Source organism: Sinohyriopsis cumingii, chromosome 18, assembly GCF_028554795.1.
Source record: "Sinohyriopsis cumingii isolate HCF-2022 chromosome 18, ASM2855479v2, whole genome shotgun sequence".
Taxonomy (NCBI): domain Eukaryota; kingdom Metazoa; phylum Mollusca; class Bivalvia; order Unionida; family Unionidae; genus Sinohyriopsis; species Sinohyriopsis cumingii.
The window spans coordinates 85,013,720-85,033,360 of record NC_142978.1 but is presented as its reverse complement, the minus strand read 5'-3'; the positions used below and the strand labels follow the sequence as shown (position 1 = coordinate 85,033,360).

Sequence of the window (19,641 nt, the reverse complement as noted above, 5' to 3'; positions counted from 1 at the left end):
TAAAGCTACGTTTAAAATCCAAATCACACACATACTACCTATTCACAGCGAATGCTATATATCAATATGTTAATTTCACTGACTATTCACAACGAATGTTATATATCCATATGTTTATTTCACTAACTATTCACAGCGAATGCCATATATCCGTATTTAAATTACATTAATAATTTATAAGACAATTAGGTATCGTCTGAAAACAATGTCCGAACCCCTCGCTACCTATATTGTTGATTTAACACTTACAAATAACATATTTTATACAAAAATAAGCTATTTTATTAATTCCATTCAAGATAGGAAAATCTAATCCTTGTAGAAAATAGCAAAAATATATCAAATATATAAAAAAAATCAGGACCTTAAACTTTTACTGTATATGAAATTTACGAGTTGCAAGCATTGTGTGTGTGTGGGGGGGGTGGAAAATCATTAATTGCATGACCGCTTCAGTAGACTAGTGGTTAGAGCGTCCGCCTTGGATGCGGGAGGTCGTGGGTTTGATTCTCGTCCTAGTTATGCCAAAGATTTACAAAAAATGTACTAACAGCTGCCTCGCTTGCCGCTCAGCATAAAGAGGTTAGTGTTAGGACTGGTCGGCCTGGTGTCAGGATAATGTGACTGGGTGGGACATCATGCCACGTGTCTGCGGCATGATGCCCCAGCGCTAGACATCACTATAAACTGCCACACTGCATACATCGTAGCGATATGACTGAAAAATTGTTAAAGCTACATTAAAAATGCAAATCACACACACACTAACTATTCACAACGAATGCTGTATATCAATATGTTAATTTCACTACCCATTCACAACGAATGCTATATATACATATGTTTATTTCACTAACTAAACTATTCACAACGAATGCCATATATCCGTATTTACATTCCATTAATAATTTATAAGACAATTAGGTATTGTCTGAAAACAATGTCCGAACCCCTCGCTACCTATATTGTTCATTTAGCACTTACAAATAACATATTTTATACAAAAATAAGCTATTTTATTAATTCCATTCAAGATAGGAAAATCTAATCCTTATAAACAATAACAAAAATATATCAAATATATAAAATATTCAGGACCTTAAATAAACTTTCACTGTATATGAAATTTACGAGTTGCAAGCATCGTGTGTGTGTGTGTTTGTAGTGGAAAATCATTAATTGCATGACCGCTCAGGTGGCCTAGTGGTTAAAGCGTCCGCCTCGGATGCGGGAGGTCGTGGGTTCGATCCCCGGCCGAGTCATATCAAAGATTTTACAAAAATGGTACTTACAGCTGCCTCGCTTAGCGCGCAGCATTAAGAGGTTAGTGTTAGGACTTGTCGGCCTGGTGTCAGGATAATGTGACTGGGTGGGACATCATGCCACAAGTCTGCGGCATGATGCCCCAGTGCTAGACATCACTATAAACTGCCACACTGCAGACATCGTAGCGATTTGACTGAAAAATTGTTAAAAGCTTCGTTAAAAATCCAAATCACACACACACACACACACACACACACATTAATTGTATGTCGTATTCAGTATGTTTTTTTCTCTTTAAGGTAGCTGAGCTGAACTGCAAAATATCATCGCAAAATGTGGCAAATCATTACAAAATATAATGAAACTGTGAATATGAATCTTATGCCAAAAATAAAATTGTATGATGATATTTTCTCAACCACAGAAAATTCCATTTAGGTCCATATGTAAATGTATCGTGTCTCTGCAATCCACATGCAAAGCGATTCAAAAAATCATTAATATCTCTTCTTTGCTTGGTGCGATCAACAACCTCTTTCTTTTCCTTTTGAATAATAGGAGATAAAAAGCTACAAAAAATACAATTTATACATAAACGATTGAAATCGTCCTTTAAGTACACAAAAAAACATATAATAAAGTCTTTGTCTACGTCAGCTAAGTTTGGCATTCCTAATAAAGAAGCCCAGACTTCTCGCAGTGAGCACATATGATCCATACATGTATCCCAGACTTCTGACAATGAGCACATATGGTCCATACATGTGTCCCAGACTTCTGACAATGAGCACATATGATCCGTACATGTATCCCAGACTTCTGACAATGAGCACATATGATCCGTACATGTATCCCAGACTTCTGACAATGAGCACATATGATCCGTACATGTATCCCAGACTTCTGACAATGAGCACATATGGTCAATACATTTATAAAGTATTCCGCTCTTTAATATGTCACACTGGAACTAACAATTGCTGTATATGCCATCATGGCAAGAAGAATCTGAAAAATAAATAAAATGCTTTATCCAGAGTTTTATGTTTCTTGACAGTCGGTACAAATGTATTTGTAAGAGAGTGTGAAACATTTAAAAGGGAGATGCTTATGAAAAAGATAGACAATGTGCATTTTCAGATCGCTCCGGTGACCTAAGTTCGAACCCCGTCCAGCACGTGATGCTACATGTCATCGGCATGATGACCCAATGCTAGACATCACTATAAACTGCACATTGCAGGCATCGTAGCGATATGATGGAAAATTATTAAAGCTTCGTTAAAAATCAAAATTACACACACACACACACACACACACACACATGTTGCATTTACCGTATTTAAAACACTCTATTATATACTGAAGAGGCAGAGTCATTCGTAAGCCAATAAAAAAAAAATCATTTTATCAAATAAATATTATTTTTATTGCATGACGACAGCTTTGTCGTTTGATCTTTCCTGTCGTCCAAATTCCTTTAAACCTACGGCTGGTACGTGCTCTAAATTTAGCTGGTATTCCACGAATGTGCGTTGCCAAATGTGATATAAATCAATGACGTCAGACGCTGTCTCAAGTGTGTGGTCAAATAGATCTAGATCACAATGAGAGAGAGAGAGAAAGAGAGAGAGAGTTATTTCAAAATAAATTACTTTTGTAAATAAAATGAAAAAGTTGACATTGGAAAACGTCTATTCAATCTTGTAAATAAACACTGAATGAAAATATAGAATTCGAAGAAGAAAACCAATTAACTCAATAAAAAGTACATTATTATTATTGTTTTATATGTGCCAAGGATATATTAACAACGAAAGAAAAAAATTGCAAAGTATAAAAAACGAATGAAATTTAAAAAAATAATAATAAAAAACAAGCAACAAAACCCCCACAGTAAATGTCTTAACCATTGCTCCAGGAGTGAAATTCTGAATTTACTAGTATAGTTGTCCGTGTTCAGCTTGACGTATTTTGTGACCATTCTGAAGGTATAAATTCCACAAAGCTAACTCGTTATTCTAATACACTATAAATATGCCCTAGAAATAAAGCAAGGTAATAAATCCAGGTACATTGTGTTAGACTGTTAGGAAGTGTTTACATTTTCAATGCAGTGTTCCTTCGGCAGATTACGTAAGGGCTGTTTTTCTTCAGCAGCGGCAAGCTATCAAGAAGCAGTTATATTTGTATGATGTTAAACTATCCAAAAACCTTCCTAGATTCAGCATTCAATTCCATTTAACAAAATCCGTAACGATAAACAATGTCTCACTTCCTGCCTCGCCTTGAAAATGATCCAAAACGTTTAACAAAAGGATGTCGACAAGTGTTACTGAAGTAATATCACAGCACTATCCACCATATATAAACAAATGACAATGTCGATAAAATTGGAAATCAGTAGAGTGCTAATGGGAAGTGGGGTGAGAGATTGCCCCGTGTGCCAGAGGTCTTAAGGCACCAAAACCACGGGTGCCATAGGTCTTGGGGAGTCAAACCCCTTTGGGCCATCATCGTCGCCATCTACCTTTAGGACGCCACTGTTTGAAATTATATGGTTTGATCGCGTGAGCAGCTGAATATGATTGGCTGCATTAATGCAGCCTTGACTGATGTTGCAAGATTTAAAACAACAACAACAACAACAACAAAAAGGGGTGTAAAGAAGCGCATATAGGAAACACATGAAACGGGGGAAAGACAGGTGTCATATAAAAATCGGAATAAAGCCTCGGTCATATAATAAATCATTCAGCTAATATTCTTTTCGTGGGATATCAGATATATCGTAATGTGAGGGTCTCAAAAGGTATTGATAGAGAAAACTCAGACTGTAAATTTCTCGATTTCTCTACCAAAAAACCCGTTCGACGCCGCTACCTACGATGAATCTAGTATCCCGCTCAAACAATTCGTCTTCTCTGTGTGCATTTGGATAAGATGCAGGGTCGGCCATTCCAGTCTTATATTATGTCAACATAATAATATATTATTCATAAACAGCGTTGCTAAACCTTCGGGTGGCGGTTAGACACTAAGTTCAACCGTACAGGATAGCATGAATATTCCAGTTGAAGTACAGTCACACGTGATCTAATTGTCTTAAGATGGCATAACGAATGATATAATGTTATAATCTCTGTTTATTGTATAAATCCACCGCCACCATGGTAACAGCGTTCGACTGCAATAGAATGTCTTGAAAATCAGATAATTTGAAGGTTTTGGTGATGGTGATGGCGTTTCTATTATGAGTGCTGCTTACCACTAGGATGGTCGTCTTGCTGATGACGAACAGACGCCATACACTTATTCCAATTGGTGGACCTTGCAGCCGCCAAAGAAACAGAGACACCTGGCGAATATAGCAAGAAAATATATCAATGCACATTTAAAAACTCTAAGTTGCATTCGGAACGAATCGCAAACTAAACACACCACGTGCTTCATCTCGGTGTCGCGGAAGAAAAGTAGATCAAGCGAGTTTAAAGATAGCCATATGAAAGAGTTATAAGTCGGAAGAAAGTGAACACGTCTTCTAAAATCACAAAGACAGATGAGGATTCTATATTTTGAAAAGTACTTCCATTTTGAAATTACATCATGAAATTCGGTTTGTAGGCCGCAAAAATATATATATATATATATATATATATATATATATATATATATATATATATATATATATATATATATATATATATATATATATTACTGTTATATTTTCCATGCATCTGGATACATAGTGATGCGACTCCAAATATTAGCAACATCCCTGGCACACACACACTTTCTAGATTTAAAGTGGAGTTCTACATCAACAAAAAAGTGAAACAAAACTGCTTGACGGATGAACTTTCGAATCAGCAAGTTTCAGACATAATTACAAACAATTTTCGCGTTGCTACGGCCATTCATGAATCGTGTAATCGCCCATCAAGATTCATGACTTCAGCTTTTAAATAATGAGAATCAGAAAAAGTTTATTCACAAAACATAATTCAGTTCTTAATACAAATGTGTGTTCATGGCGTTACACATACAAATTGCAAGTTTTAACACGCATCAAACTACAACAAAAAAAAAACATTTGTACGCCCCATTTCTTTTAATCCATGAATGCACAATAAAGGGAAATTTTATAGAGAATGTTCTCACTGTTAAACAAAAGTAATATTAGTGATTTCGTAATTGACCAAAATCAGCTGAGAGAGAGAGAGAGAGAATATACATCAAGGACCTACCGACTGAAAGGTCTTGTCGGAAATCTTAGAGATTTGTATTCTATGGAGGTGGTAGATCGGTTCATGGGCCTGTAAATGAGAGAGAGAATTTTACGGTCCTACTAAAACCCCGCAGACAAAGTCAGACACAGTTATGCAAAGTAATACAACGTCTGTTTATTCTTTTTAATTTGTGTATAGTATACAGTATTAAGCTTTATTTTGACAATATTCTAATGAAAATTAGAAGAAGAAAAACATGTTTTAATGTTGTTTGAATGTAATTTCGTATGCATACTTAGTTGTGTCCCTTTTTCGTGTTGTGTCAACTCCATGTAGATACCGATAATTGCTAAAAAAAATGAATTATTTAACAATAATATCAAGACAGTTTTGTATTACATAAGTATAATATAACTATTCAATAGAAAAAGGCATATAGAATATGATAAACTCGTATAACAGATAGCGTATGACATTGGCAGATAGAATATTTCAAACTCATTTAACACAGATAACGAATGACATAGGCAAACATAATATGATAAACTCATTTAACACGGTGTATGACAAAGCAGACTCAACGGGACAAAGCCAGATTTAATAAATGTATAAAATAATTACCTTATTGAGAGACAAAATCAAAATATTATGAAAATAATATACTGCATAAGTTTAATATAAATATTTAATGGAACAGGGGCAGAGAGAGATTGACAAAGACTAATAACAAGCCAGACAGTGAATGACAAAGGCAGATTGAATGTGACCAAGCCAGATTTAATAAATTTATATAATAACTATCGTATTGACAGACAAATAATAATAATAATAATAGGAAAGTTATATATTGCATAAGTTTAGTATATGTATAATGACCACGGATGATGGGAAATGTTTGTTTAATGCATTGTCTATTGGACTTTGTGGCAGTGAAACATTAAGTGCACAAATATGAGCACGCAAGTACATTAAAATTGCCGTGACTTGTGACTATTATACCACCCAACCGTCCGCCAAGGACTTCCAGTTATGTTCGCAATCGTTTTCAGAAGCAACTAGGAACTGTGCGAAACTTGGTGGATACTCTAGTGCATGGCCAATTCAAGCAGCATCCGATGCGTTGCAGTTTACAATAAACGCTGTGTATCCGTAAATGGTGCAGCGAACTTCCAAGCTAAACTACTGACATGAACACAATAGCTACATCATAATGAAAATTAGTCCAATATGGTCGAGACTAGGTTGCAACGGTGGAAGGATATGGCTTGTAAATCATTTTGTACTGTTGTTGTCACGAAAACCAGAGAAGATCAGTACGACAGCCAAATCGATGAATGACGCAAGCATGACGAATGATGAACCACGCATACAAAATAATTTAATATTTCTCGATGAGGAAAATGTAAATGTTTGTACCACCACGGCCAGTAGCAATATCGGTGATTTTAGTGACAATAAAACGCTCACCGGCAATGAAAGCATCCTTAAGAACCAAAATGATGACGCTGACGCAGATTGTGACGACACATACTCGTCTAGAGACAAACATAACGAAATGATTATGGGAACTGAAGACGAAAGGGCAATAACCAATGCCATAGACATGTCATTTACGGACTGCTCAGTCAAACTGTGCTCAAAACACCCAAAAGACAAATGACCAACAAATGACCAACAATATACTAAAGAGTATCATTGATAGAGTTAATCGTTGACATGACATGATTTTCAGAGCAAACGGCTTTGCAACGGTAGACGACTCTGCTTCCATTGATGAGCAAAACATCAAACTGTCATAATATTATTGTGTATATCTCAATAATAAAAAATATTTAGTTCAAACAACTCGTTAATGAATGTTTATTAACAACTGTCGACATATCTATCGTTGTCACAACGCGAAATCAAGGGGCACAAATCAAGGGGCACAACTAAGGGTGCATATATACCAGTTTTACTTACAAACAACATTCAAACACGCTTTTAAAATTTTAATTAAATATTGTCAAAATAAAGTTAATATAGTATAATAGATACAACATTATACAAATAAAACAAAAATAAACAAACTTTCTCTAATTTTGCACGACTTTATCTGACTTGTTCAGACTTTGACTATACTGTGTTTAGTAGGACCCAGCTTTGTACGATAAAGTTGTTTAAATCTAAAAGTAACAAAGATACGACAGGGTTTAAGATAAAGTTATCAATCCTGTCCATAGATTTTCCACCCTCAAAATGGATTCGGTACTGTTCTACGGTTGATGTCATTTTAAAAAAAAAAGATATATTAATAGCAACTTTTCATCATAAAATTACGCAACCTTTTTGTCCCTTAAATCTGCATGACATTCGTTTTACATTTCAGTGTATGTTTTAGCCAGGTAAATTTGCAAATGGACTTATTGAACCACCATAGCAGAATACTTGTTTAAAATCAATTTTTATTTTTCTCTATTTTATAGTTATAAAAATATAAATAACTAAATGTCAAAAGGAAAATGAACATCAAGCAAATTGATGATTTTAATTTAATTTAATTAGAACTCAAGAAATTTGTCTACTTGTCTGTCTGTAGAGATACGGATGTGTTATAGTTTTATATACCGTCTTAGTCTCATTTACTTCAATATACCGTAATGTTTAATTCTTTTTTAAAAGTTCTGAATGAGAGGATTCATGACTGGTCCACATTTATTACAAGATAAAAAGTATAGAAAATTTACACCATGATGCAACATATCTAGGATTATATTTCCGCAATGTGTACAAAAATACTATGAAAATGTGACGCGTTAAGTCAACATAAAGTTTGATTACCCAATCATCGCTTTCATCAGAACTACCGAGTTCGGGTGATATAGGTTTTATGGCAAAATCTAAGCACTACGACTTCTTACCTTTGCGTTCAAAATGGCGCCAACTACTGTCATGATTACCATTTGAAGATTGTTGGTTGTCAAGGACCAAACGAAAACGGACGCATCACCAACGTTCAGCTGACCATTAAAAAGGCCGTAAATGAGAAAGGCAGACGTCGGGGAGGCCGACATGTAGATTATCGATGTAAAATGGACAAGTATATCATTGAATTTCATAATTATGCGGCTTAGATCATCATGTCGTATTCGGAGCCCCTCTAAACTCTCCTCTAGTTTTGACACTTCATCATGTCCATGCTTCAAGGATCCCTCCACTTGTCTTTGGATATCTTGGTACTCTTTCCAGAAAATAAAGATAGTGAGGTAATAATAGATGAAAATTGTGAATGTACCAAGCGTTGACAGGGCTCTGGCAAACCCTATAAGAATTATTAATATTACATATCCGACAGTCCCAGTTTGCACATATAATCCATTTGGAACGAACTGCTTTGTGAAAGCAGCGGCGTCAGGTAGAAGATTTGTCAAGGACACGACAATTCCTAAAATAACGATCGACAAGGTCACTATCACAAGTATAGTCATGACGATAGTCACCCGTTTCGCCGTTTTCTTGAAGTTGACGTTTGTCGTGTGCTTTTCGAAATATTCGTTCAATAACTTTACCACATTCTGATGATGGGTTCGGAAGACAAATAAGGATACAGTGACGGCGTAGAGTGTAGACATGAAATTTATTACGAAGGTAAAGATACTAACAAAACTTCCTGAAGAAACGGTTTCTATAAATACCGACACCAGCATTCGGACAACGTCAAACCATTGAAGTATCAGCACGCATGCACAATATAGTGTGTGGAGACAATGTGTGGTTGTCTTCATTTTCTCGAAAAGATAGATTCCACAAAAGCGCAGAACATACTCAATTGGTTTGTATACATTATGAACACTTCCTTTCTCGTTTTCGGAAGAACCAGCTGTCTTTTTCTGTGTAGATTTCGAATCATCATTGTTTGTCGCGTCAAGTTGTGAGAGATTGTCCTCGTCTAACCTAGGGAATTGTTGTGATTTCTCAGATTTTTTCCCCTCATTCGGCCATATTTTGTTTTTTCCTACTTGTATTGCATGTTTTCCTACTTTCAAGACTATTTCTTTCGCCCTACTTTCTTCCATTTTCGGTGTGTTAAGATATTGACAAAATTAGGTTCTCTTGACTTACGATGTTGTTTTGAAATTAAGTTATGATAGTCCTATTTCGGATCTCCTCACAATGTAGGCTCTACTCACATCGAAGGAAACTTGCACATAGTTCAGGTTTAATCTGCAAGATACATCGATCAACTATCTTTGCCGTGTTATTAGTTACACAGTGAGTAGGGGATCACAAACCCGAACAAGGCACATGAATCTTGATGTTCATATTAATTTTCATGAAAGGAAACGCTAACATATCTACAGTACTTACTGGGAACACACAGAAAAAGTAACTGCCTTAACCTTAAATTGCGTAAGATGTAAATAACGTCGGTATGAAATAAACTTATCTGCTTCTAAGGAGAGGTTACAATCAGTGTCCTTGTCCAAGGCAATTCGAACAGAAAGATCTTCAGACGGTCTTCCATCCATTTGCGCTAATGTTATGACAATAATCATACATACACTTCTCCCAGATATACATAAAATCACGCCATATAGTCTATTTGCTGAACATGGTTTAGATTCATCCTTGCATAAATTTTAACACCTTATCAAACGCAAACAACTTTTAAATAAATTTCGAGTAATGAAGTCTTGACTAGTGCCACATTTTTTCTACGCATCAGCGGTCGGAATTTTCTGTTGAATCATCTATATGTTACTGAATGTAATTCATAGCTATCCCAGGATGCAACATTGACCCAGACATTGCTTCCAATGGGAAAATAACATCTAGTCTCTTTTTCTTCGAAAATATTTAATTATTGTAGTGTAATTTCACTGGATTTAATAAGAATAAAGCCGTCTCCCCATAGAGTTGACTCCTGACACTCAAGGGTGCAACAACCGTCTATCGATCTCGCATAATGCAGTGAACACCTATGAATATTGATAGGTCATGATTAAAGTTCTGATTGATTTACAAATCAGGTACACGCCAGGCAGCTTTCTCTGCATCATCTTGGCACGCACGTTTCCTTGACGACAACTTGTAAACATATAAATTATCATATACGCCTGTGATAAACTAAAGCATGTATCGCATCTACAAGATAAACGTGAGCACGTACTACATTTGCACCGAGATCTATATATTAAACATGGACTGATAACTATAATTTCAACCAGTGGATAAAAAGAAAACAAAATGTTTCTGTTGAATGTGTTATAATTGTCTGTATTGTATGAATTACACACTATTGCATCATCCTTATTGTGTTGGAATTATTTCAGCTTTTTTTATGTCATTCTGCATTCTTGAACATCGGAAACCATTTTTTTTCTTCAAACTTTAACAATAAAACCTGCCAGATATTTAACTGATTATGATAAAGATAGAGAGACAGACAGATACTCTGAATATATATGGAGACAAGGACATCAAGACAGACATACATCAATAAAGACAAAAATTTAAATGGACAGAGAACGTTTTATCCTGACATTTGGAGGCCAACATGAACCTGTTTATATAAACACTCTTATTACAGGGCCGCGTCAATATTTATGACTCATATCTGGATACACACCTGGTTGCTAAGAAAAACATGGGCTATTATCGGACTAATAACTATTCAAAAGAAACTGGTATAAGCGAAAACTACGTAAGCGAAAAATGAATGTAATTACTCAGTTACAAAGAGATCCCTATAAAACAGCAACCAATGTACTCCATATGGAATAAAATCAATATTATGTCTTTTACAATTTTACCCGGTACCCATTGTAACTTGGTAGTGCGTCAGTCTATTAATATATGTATGTTTGTATGTAATGTATGTATGTATGTATGTATGTATGTGTGAGTGTGTGTGTGTGCGTGCGTGCGTGTGTGTGTGTGCATTACACACGCAATTGAAAAAAAAATCCATTCAGAAGGGTATACGATATTACATGATGTATATCAAGCACATCTTTATAAAAACCTTTATGTTTTGAGAACTTTAGCTATCTTCTGCAGAAATCAATAGATAGTCTATTTAGTAACTTTAATATTGTGACCGATTCAATATTTCGCCTCTAAGCTGGTAGTAATGTGTGATTTCCTGAAGTCTGTATCACTGTGATAATTTTGTTCATGTATTTTCTCATGTATGTATTTTGCACACTTTGTTTTCTTCTTTCCATATCTTCTTATACTATCATTGATAAGGTGTACGTTTACTTTCTTTTCACCCAAACTTTATCCTGTCTTTACTTTCTGTACATTCTAAACATTTCATGGAATCCATCTCTTTATTTACCCAACTATATTTCAGATTATGTTTCACTAAGCATCGGAACCGTTTAAAGTGTCATGCAACTAGCGTTTTCAATATCTTAAAATAATTTATCGTTCTTCTAACTTTTCATGTCAAATGAATTGAAGAGTAGTGAAGTGGCACCCTAGGGACAATGTGACTTCTTTGCTAAAATGGGGTGGGGGAGGGTCGTACCCTAGGGACAACGGGAATTTAACATGGGGAAATTAAACATGGGTGGGACTAAAGACGGACAAGGGGAATTCACCATGGGGAATATTGCTGAGACTGTTTAGCCTCAATAGGAATTTTACATGAACAAAGTCCCCTGGGGCTGTTTAGCGACAAATGGACTTTAACATGGACAAAATCCTTGGTGTTGTTTAGCATACAGGGGGAATTTAACATCGACAAAATCCTTGTGGCTGTTTAGCGACAAGGGGAATTGAATATGGGAATATTGGGTCTGTATAGGGACAAATATAGTGGGTTTATATAATGACAATAGGAATGGCACAGGTAGTGTGACGTCAGGGTACTGGACATTGGTAACCATATCCACCAGGCGTTATATAAAGTGGTATGTCCCGCTCCGCCAAGCGGTACAGCCTTTCACGGTGATAGAACGACAAGGGAAATGGAACAGGTAGGGTGACGTCACTGTACTGGACATTGGCAACAATGTGGCAAATGGCTGACCTCAATCGGGCCAAACAGCGACAGCGTGTGTGTGTATGTGGCGGGGGGGGGGGGGATAACGTTATGTCCCGTCCCGCCAAGCGGGTAAGTCCAGCTAGTTCAGCTGTGAAACTACATGAATAAAACAATTCTTGGCGGGGCGGGACATAGAACTGGATAGAACGCTTGGCGGGCCGGGAACGAACTTCCGCGCGAGACTGACCAATAAACACAAACATAGCCTGGCGAGGCGGGATATATCACTGGATAGACAAAAACAAACAAATGCACAAACACGGACTTACGCGCACGCATACAAACACAAAATATATACACACACACACACACACACACACACACAATGCATACACAAACGTACGCGAACGCATACAAACACACACACACACAAACAAAAGTACGCGAACACAGCAACACTTAAACAAACACACACAAACGTACGCGAACACATCCAAACATATTCACACAAACACACACAAAAGAGATACTAATCAAATTTCTAAAAATCAATTTAAAATTCAAAATCCCATTTTCCCATGATGTACGTGCGTGAGTGCGTGAGTGTAGGTCTTTATTCTGAAAAATCAAAACCAAGAGACACTTACGTTTTTCATTCTGGTCTATTCTGGTACAAATGTACAATCCGATGTCACAACACATTACTTTAAAATGTTCATTAGCTTCTTCTCTGTCTTTTTTCACTCTCTCATCTTTTGAATTTCTTAACTATCACAGGTTTTCCTCCTCTTCTTCCTCACTTTCTTCTCGTATTCTTTTCTTCTCTTTCTTGACGTGTCTGAGATCTTCCTTTTGGGAGGATACCTCTTCTTCCTGTTCGGAACCCCTCTCCTCCTCCTGCTCATGTTGTTTCTTAGGGCAGTCTGAAAACAAATGTTCTTTCTCTTGAAAATGATAACAGGTATCTTGACTTTTGTCTCTTTTGAAGCTCATCTTGCTTTTTGGACGTTGTAGACATTCTGTAGTCAAATGCCCTTTCTTCTGACAGATATAGCAAGTATCTTGACTTTTATCTTGCAAGGAGGGGGAGTAGTCCGTCGGCTTGTCTCAAGAAAACCATAGTATGATACCTCGCAAAACTCTGATCAGAAATTCCATCTGTGTGGACTCTTCCATCGTTCTGGCCAGATTGAGAGTGAAATGAATACTGTGAAGGCAGACACTGGCCCTTTATAAAGGCAAGACATTAGCCAAACATGGATAGAAAGGGTCCATGGCGTTTAAAATGTAGTCATTTGACTTTTTGTAATAAAGATAAAAGGATTGCATCATTTTGTGGGGAAAGCAGAAGAAAGTAAGAGGCAGAAACGTGACTTGTCACCTCGCACAGTATCTGAAGACTTGGATCATATTCATGCCAGCGATTATGAAGATGACATGAGTGAGCCAGAATCCAGACCTAGAGAGTCTATACTAAACCAAAGTCCACCACCATCACCACCAGTAAACCCTGAAAAGTACTACCACATTCGAGAGACGGATGAACGCTCCTATAGAAAATTTAGAACTACAGCCTGCAAGTTCACGGTGAGGTTTAGCGATTTCAAGACCGACGTTCGCTGGAGAAAGCAAAAGAGTTCATCAACGATGTGTGGGATTCTTTGTTAACCGCACTAAAACGACAATGTCACGCCAAAGAAGACGATCTCTTGACACTTTCCATTGATCGCGACAGTCTAAGTCCCTCGTTTGGATTGAGTTTAGCAGGCCAGAAGAAATAAAACCTTCCAAAGTCATCGACAAGATTCAACGCGTGCAGCACTCCAACGACAAGTTTCACCTTACCGATGGAAAAGCGACACTGCACATGGCCCACGTTTCTCTTCCCCAAGAGACCGGACGCAAAAGGTGTTATTGGTAGACAACCTTCTCAGCACCAAAACGAGTCTTGTCCGAATTAACAACTCTCAAGACCAGATATGTTTAGCCAGGGTGGTAGGACGAACGGATGCCGACAAGAACGACACGGCAGAATGGAAATGAGACTGGGAGAACATTCGAAAATCGAACCAAGCCAAACAACGAAGAGAAACAGAACTCCTGTTACAGTAAGCAGGCCTATCCAAAGACACCCTGTGGCATTCCTGAAATGCAAAAATTGCAAGACGCCTTCAAGAAGTGTGCGGCCCTCTGTTGTTTCGAGGCAAAACAATTCAAAGACATGTAGGGCAAAACTTCAGGAGTTCGCAAGCACTTTTCGTCTGTGAACCTTGCGTCTTCAGATGTTGATGGTAATAGGTAGAACTGACAAAAGTGCGCTGACAAGCTGGGCAATGCACTCGTTCTTGTCTTTCGTCCAGACAGGGTTTAGAGGCCAAAAATCCTGAGCATTTTGATCCACAATGTTTGTGAGGCCAAAAATCCTGAGCATTTTGATCCACAATGTTTGTGTTGCTCTCGATTCTTATAGTCACATTTCTCACAATAATAGCTATATAGAATTCAATTACTACAAGGTATCATTCACATCCGTCATCAAACCAAGTGCTTTTTTGACAGAAACAAAGTAGTCTTCACGCAACTGGCAGATATCCGCATCGACACTTAAGCCAAAAATGCGAATCATTTTGAAACATGGAGGTAACGGTTCTCTAGGAGGTGTCATCATTAGCTCCCTCTTAAAATGAGGTCCCAATGCCAACAGATCAGTCCCCAAGAAAAAAGTCACTCCCTGACCCCAACGGACCCATAAGAAAAAAGCAGTGGTGTCAAAATCAGGTCAAAGCCCCAGAAACAGAAAAGTTCCCAGAAAAAGAAAAGACCCCCAGAAAGACCTCAGAAACAGCTTCTACCCGCAAGAGAGGTACTTCTCCCAGGATGCAATCTTACATCCCCAAGCCACGGCCTGCTGAAACGGTGACCGAGTCTCCGGTAGCCTAAGATTCTTCCACTTCTCCGTTGCTGGTGATGCCAGCCAAACCCAATTTGACACACGTCTTTCATAATTTGATGAAAAAATGGAAACCCGTGTATCAAGGAACTTCTCCTCCAGCGGTGACACCCTCCACCTCTTAAGCTGCTGAGACAGCTGTTCACAAAGTACCTGCCCCCGAAATCAAAGTCCAAGAGAGATCGGGCATGTTACGGAGTTTACTGGATTTATCCAAGCAAGAATGTTCCAATTTAGTCTGTTATGACACAACGGACCGAGAATCAGTACCGACGCATTCCACTATACAAAACACCTGTACCAGACTATAGGTATCAATGTTTTTGTGCTCCGAACACACAAAGATGTCACACACACACACACACACACACACACACACACACACAAACAGAAGTAATCCCTCTTCTAAATGCAAAAGGAAGGAAAATGAAAGAAGGACTGTCTCCTCGTTTAGCCAAACGTTTGAACGTGTAGTCCGTCCTGTCCAAAGCCCCTTCTCCCATGCGAAAACAACTCATTCGAACATCCTCCAAAGACGTCGTCGATACCGTGTATGAATGTTGCATGAATGTCTTGAAAGGCACGATACCTTTGTTTCCACATCAGAAAGAATGCCTAGCCTAGCATCGACACGTTCTACGCCAAATGGTCCAATGGAATTTAACAAAACATCCATCAAAAGACAAATATGTTGATACAACGCGAAGGAATTTTGCCCATGTTGTTAGGACTCTTGCTGAAAGGAGCATTGGGAACAATGCTGGGATAACTCATTGGAGCAAGATAAAAATGACCAAGAAGATAAAAGGGACCTTTAGGGTCGAAAGATCTCAGATGTGACCTTTGGAATCCGATGGAAGGCGAAAACTGACTTTAGTGCCTTACAAACGATGAATGGAATTCCATCGTTAGCAAGAACAACGGACCTTGCATTTGCCTTCCACACCTCATTTGACTGAAATGTCCCAGTTACAACACGAACTGCAATCGTTGATGGATCGCAGCAATTTATCAGAAACGGAAACATCGCACCGGTACGGTAAAGTGTTGCAACAACTGCAGCTCTTTCACCAGAAAAAGCTTCAGACGAAACAGCTCGACCGACTCTGAAAGATTTTAAGACCCTGATGAAAAGTCAATCACCACCAACCCCGGTGACCAAGACAGAAACAGCCCCAAGTCCATCACCACCACCCCCAGTGACCAAGACAGACATAGCCCCAGGGATGCCCAAGAAGGAAGAGGCACGAGAAATCTTTCAAACACCGTAAGCAACTCCCATCCCTAGTAAAATTTCAGCGTCCTTGTTGACCCCTTCTCCCACACATCAACGAGTAAAACTCAAAGCTTGGGTTATAAAGATGTTATAAAGATGATGTCCACTCCTCCTTCAACAGAAGCCACAAAGAAAGAAGGGGGACAAGAAAGCAAGACCAAAACCACTCCATTACCACCACCACCACAATCCCCTCGACTTCAACTCCCGTGGCAAGCCGGACATGTAAACCCGTTTCCAAACCACCACCTCACCCCATCCAAAGTAACATCAGTGAAGAGTGTGTGACTTATTAAAAAAGTCCTCATGGAGAAGGTGTTAGCCAACAATTACTACGATCCGTCCCATCCTGCGGGATACTACGGAGTTCATAAATTGTATCGTGCTGCCAAAACTCGACACAAACGTATCCGTTTACCTCAAGTGTAACCTCAAGTGTAACGATGGTTATAAGAACAAGCCACATTCACCTTACACAAACCCCTTCGCCAAAAATTTTCCAGAAATCGCACACGAGTGTAGGGCATAGATCATCAATGGCAAGCCGATTTAGCCGATGTCTCTCATTTGGCCACCTTCAATTGTGGTTACAAATATTTGTTTTATGTCATCGACGTCTTTTCCAACTTTGGCTTGGTCGTGCCATTATCTTACTAATCGAGCACTAAGTTAGTGCGAGCCCTAAAACTGGTGCTGAAGCAAAATGGTCGTCACCCTCTACGATGGCAAACCGACAAAGGCACCAAATTTCTGAACCAAGCTTTCCAAAAAGAATTAAAGAAACGAAACATTCATTTTTTCACCACCTAGAATCCCAAAACCAAACCCAGTATCGTGGAACGTTTTCAACGCACCTTCAAAGAACGCATGTGGAAATATTTTACGTATCAACACACCCTCAAGTACATCGACATCTTTCTACACCTGGTCCAAGCGTACAACCAATCTTACCATCGGGGCATCGGATGTGCCCACAACAAGTGACCCCCGACAACGAAGCGGCCGTTTTTGAGCGCCTGTTTGGTACGTTTCCCGACTGTGGCTATCCCCAAGAACGGTGGAGTGTTGATGACGGGATATCGGGTGTGCATTGGAAAACCAAACGCACTTTCGGCAATGGATACTTACCCAACTGGACCACCAAATTGTTTCAGTGTCACTGGACGAGTGCGTGATCGTCATCCTGCCGTCTATAAATTGTAAGACATGAACAGAGAAGTGTTAAAAGGAACGTTTTACTTGCCCGAGTTACAGCGAGTGACCTAAAAAGAAGACGAAGTGTACGACATCGAAAGCATTATTGATCAAAGAACCCGAAAAGTGGGAAAATGTCGTGTCAAAGAAGTCATCAAGTATAAAAAGAAGTGGCCATCATGCCCTTCAACGCAGACTCAGCCACCACAGTGACCACACCTACTCCGAGTTCTTCTCTGCAATATCTACAAAAGCATCCCTTCTGTGTGGGGTATGGAGAACAAGTGCCTAAAACGCAAATCTTCTTTTTCTGCTAAATCATTGTAGTGTATTGTGTCATCTGTGCTGCTAATGCCAATTAGAGTTTGCAACAAGGAGACGAACAATTGTGGACCATTTTACAGAGCAGTTTCATCGGTTACCTTCTCCGCAACCCTTCCCTAAAATACTCGAACGGTAACAACGGCAGCCTTACGACCAACAACAGTCACCCATCCAATAGTCGCCACCAAACAACCACAATAACCCTCTTTTGGACAGTCCTCTTCGAGTGACCCCTCGAACAGCAGAACTCTGGAATTATGAATAACCAATTTTACTTTACCCAGTAACAGTTCCATGGGTGTGTTTCCCCACAATACTTTGTGCTGTTTCACGGCCAAATTACCTCAGGTCATCCTATTGGATCACGAGGCCCATTGGGAAATGGCTTAGGTCTAAATAATTCACCCTACACAAATCCTAAACTTCACCAAAAATCAAACGAAGTTTTGGGTCGAAATCCGGAATATACAAGTACAAGAAAACTTGGGTACTATTGATTCTGGTTTTTACCAATCAAAAAACCCATCACAAACCAATTCTCTTCTGAGCATATATGATATGAAAATTCCTGAAGGCTATTATTTTAAAAGTCAACATTTGGTGGAAAAGATTGCCACTATTTTCGACACTTAGTTTGGCAAAGCCCTGACAAAACAGAACAAACCTGTCACGATAGAGTACCATAAAGTGGCTCATCGCCTATTGATGAAATTTACGGATGCCCAAACGTTGTCCATCACTTTTAATCCCACTTTATTTGGCATGTTGGACGGAGAGAAGATCACCTTATCTAATGGCCAGGTTTCCCTTGACATCAGCATTTTCAGCAACAGTCGATTTTAAAGTTATTTAGTCAGCCGGTATAATTGAACGAAGAATTTAATTTGATCTTTGTGTACTCAGATGTGGTGGAGTACGACGTGGTGGGACACACTTCCGCGCCGTTACTGCCGTAACTGATGACAGGAAAGTGGAAACACCTATCAAGATCACCATGAATTTTTACATCCTCATTACTTGTCCTTTAGTAAGTCGTATTTCGACAGTGTCAACATTGGTATAAAAGATGACAAAATATTCCATTGACCAAAGGGAAAGTCACTGTGAAACTCCATTTTCGATACAGATTATCTAACGACTTGTAAGTCATGTATCCAGTGTACCGAGGAGTCCCTCGACAGAGAGGACATGGTTTAGGAGATATGTTGAAATCGGCCTTTCGTTCGGAGGCCCTTGTTTTAAAACCGATGATGACATGAGGATTGCACGCCTTAAAAGATGCCGCTTTGAGGCACTGTAAAGGATTTCTCCAAAATGGCATCATCTGCAAACAAAATCCCAAAGAAGCATTCTTGAGAAAAGGCAAAGATGTCTTGCTTCAAACTGGAAAAGACATTTGGGGCCGAAGAGAAACTCCTATAAATGCCCC

The 19,641-nt window shown here is 38.6% G+C and overlaps 1 protein-coding gene across 1 annotated transcript; it reads right to left on the bottom strand.

Moving 5' to 3' along the window:
* Positions 1 to 1,151: 1,151 nt before the first annotated feature.
* On the bottom strand, positions 1,152 to 10,103 carry LOC149777201 (uncharacterized). The gene is made up of 4 exons (XM_089941906.1): positions 8,396 to 10,103; positions 5,514 to 5,582; positions 4,535 to 4,624; positions 1,152 to 2,274 (listed from the first exon to the last, which is right to left on the bottom strand). The coding sequence occupies exons 1-4, from the start codon at positions 9,548 to 9,550 to the stop codon at positions 2,218 to 2,220; spliced, it is 1,371 nt and encodes a 456-aa protein (XP_089798032.1). The 5' UTR covers positions 9,551 to 10,103; the 3' UTR covers positions 1,152 to 2,217.
* Positions 10,104 to 19,641: the final 9,538 nt, after the last annotated feature.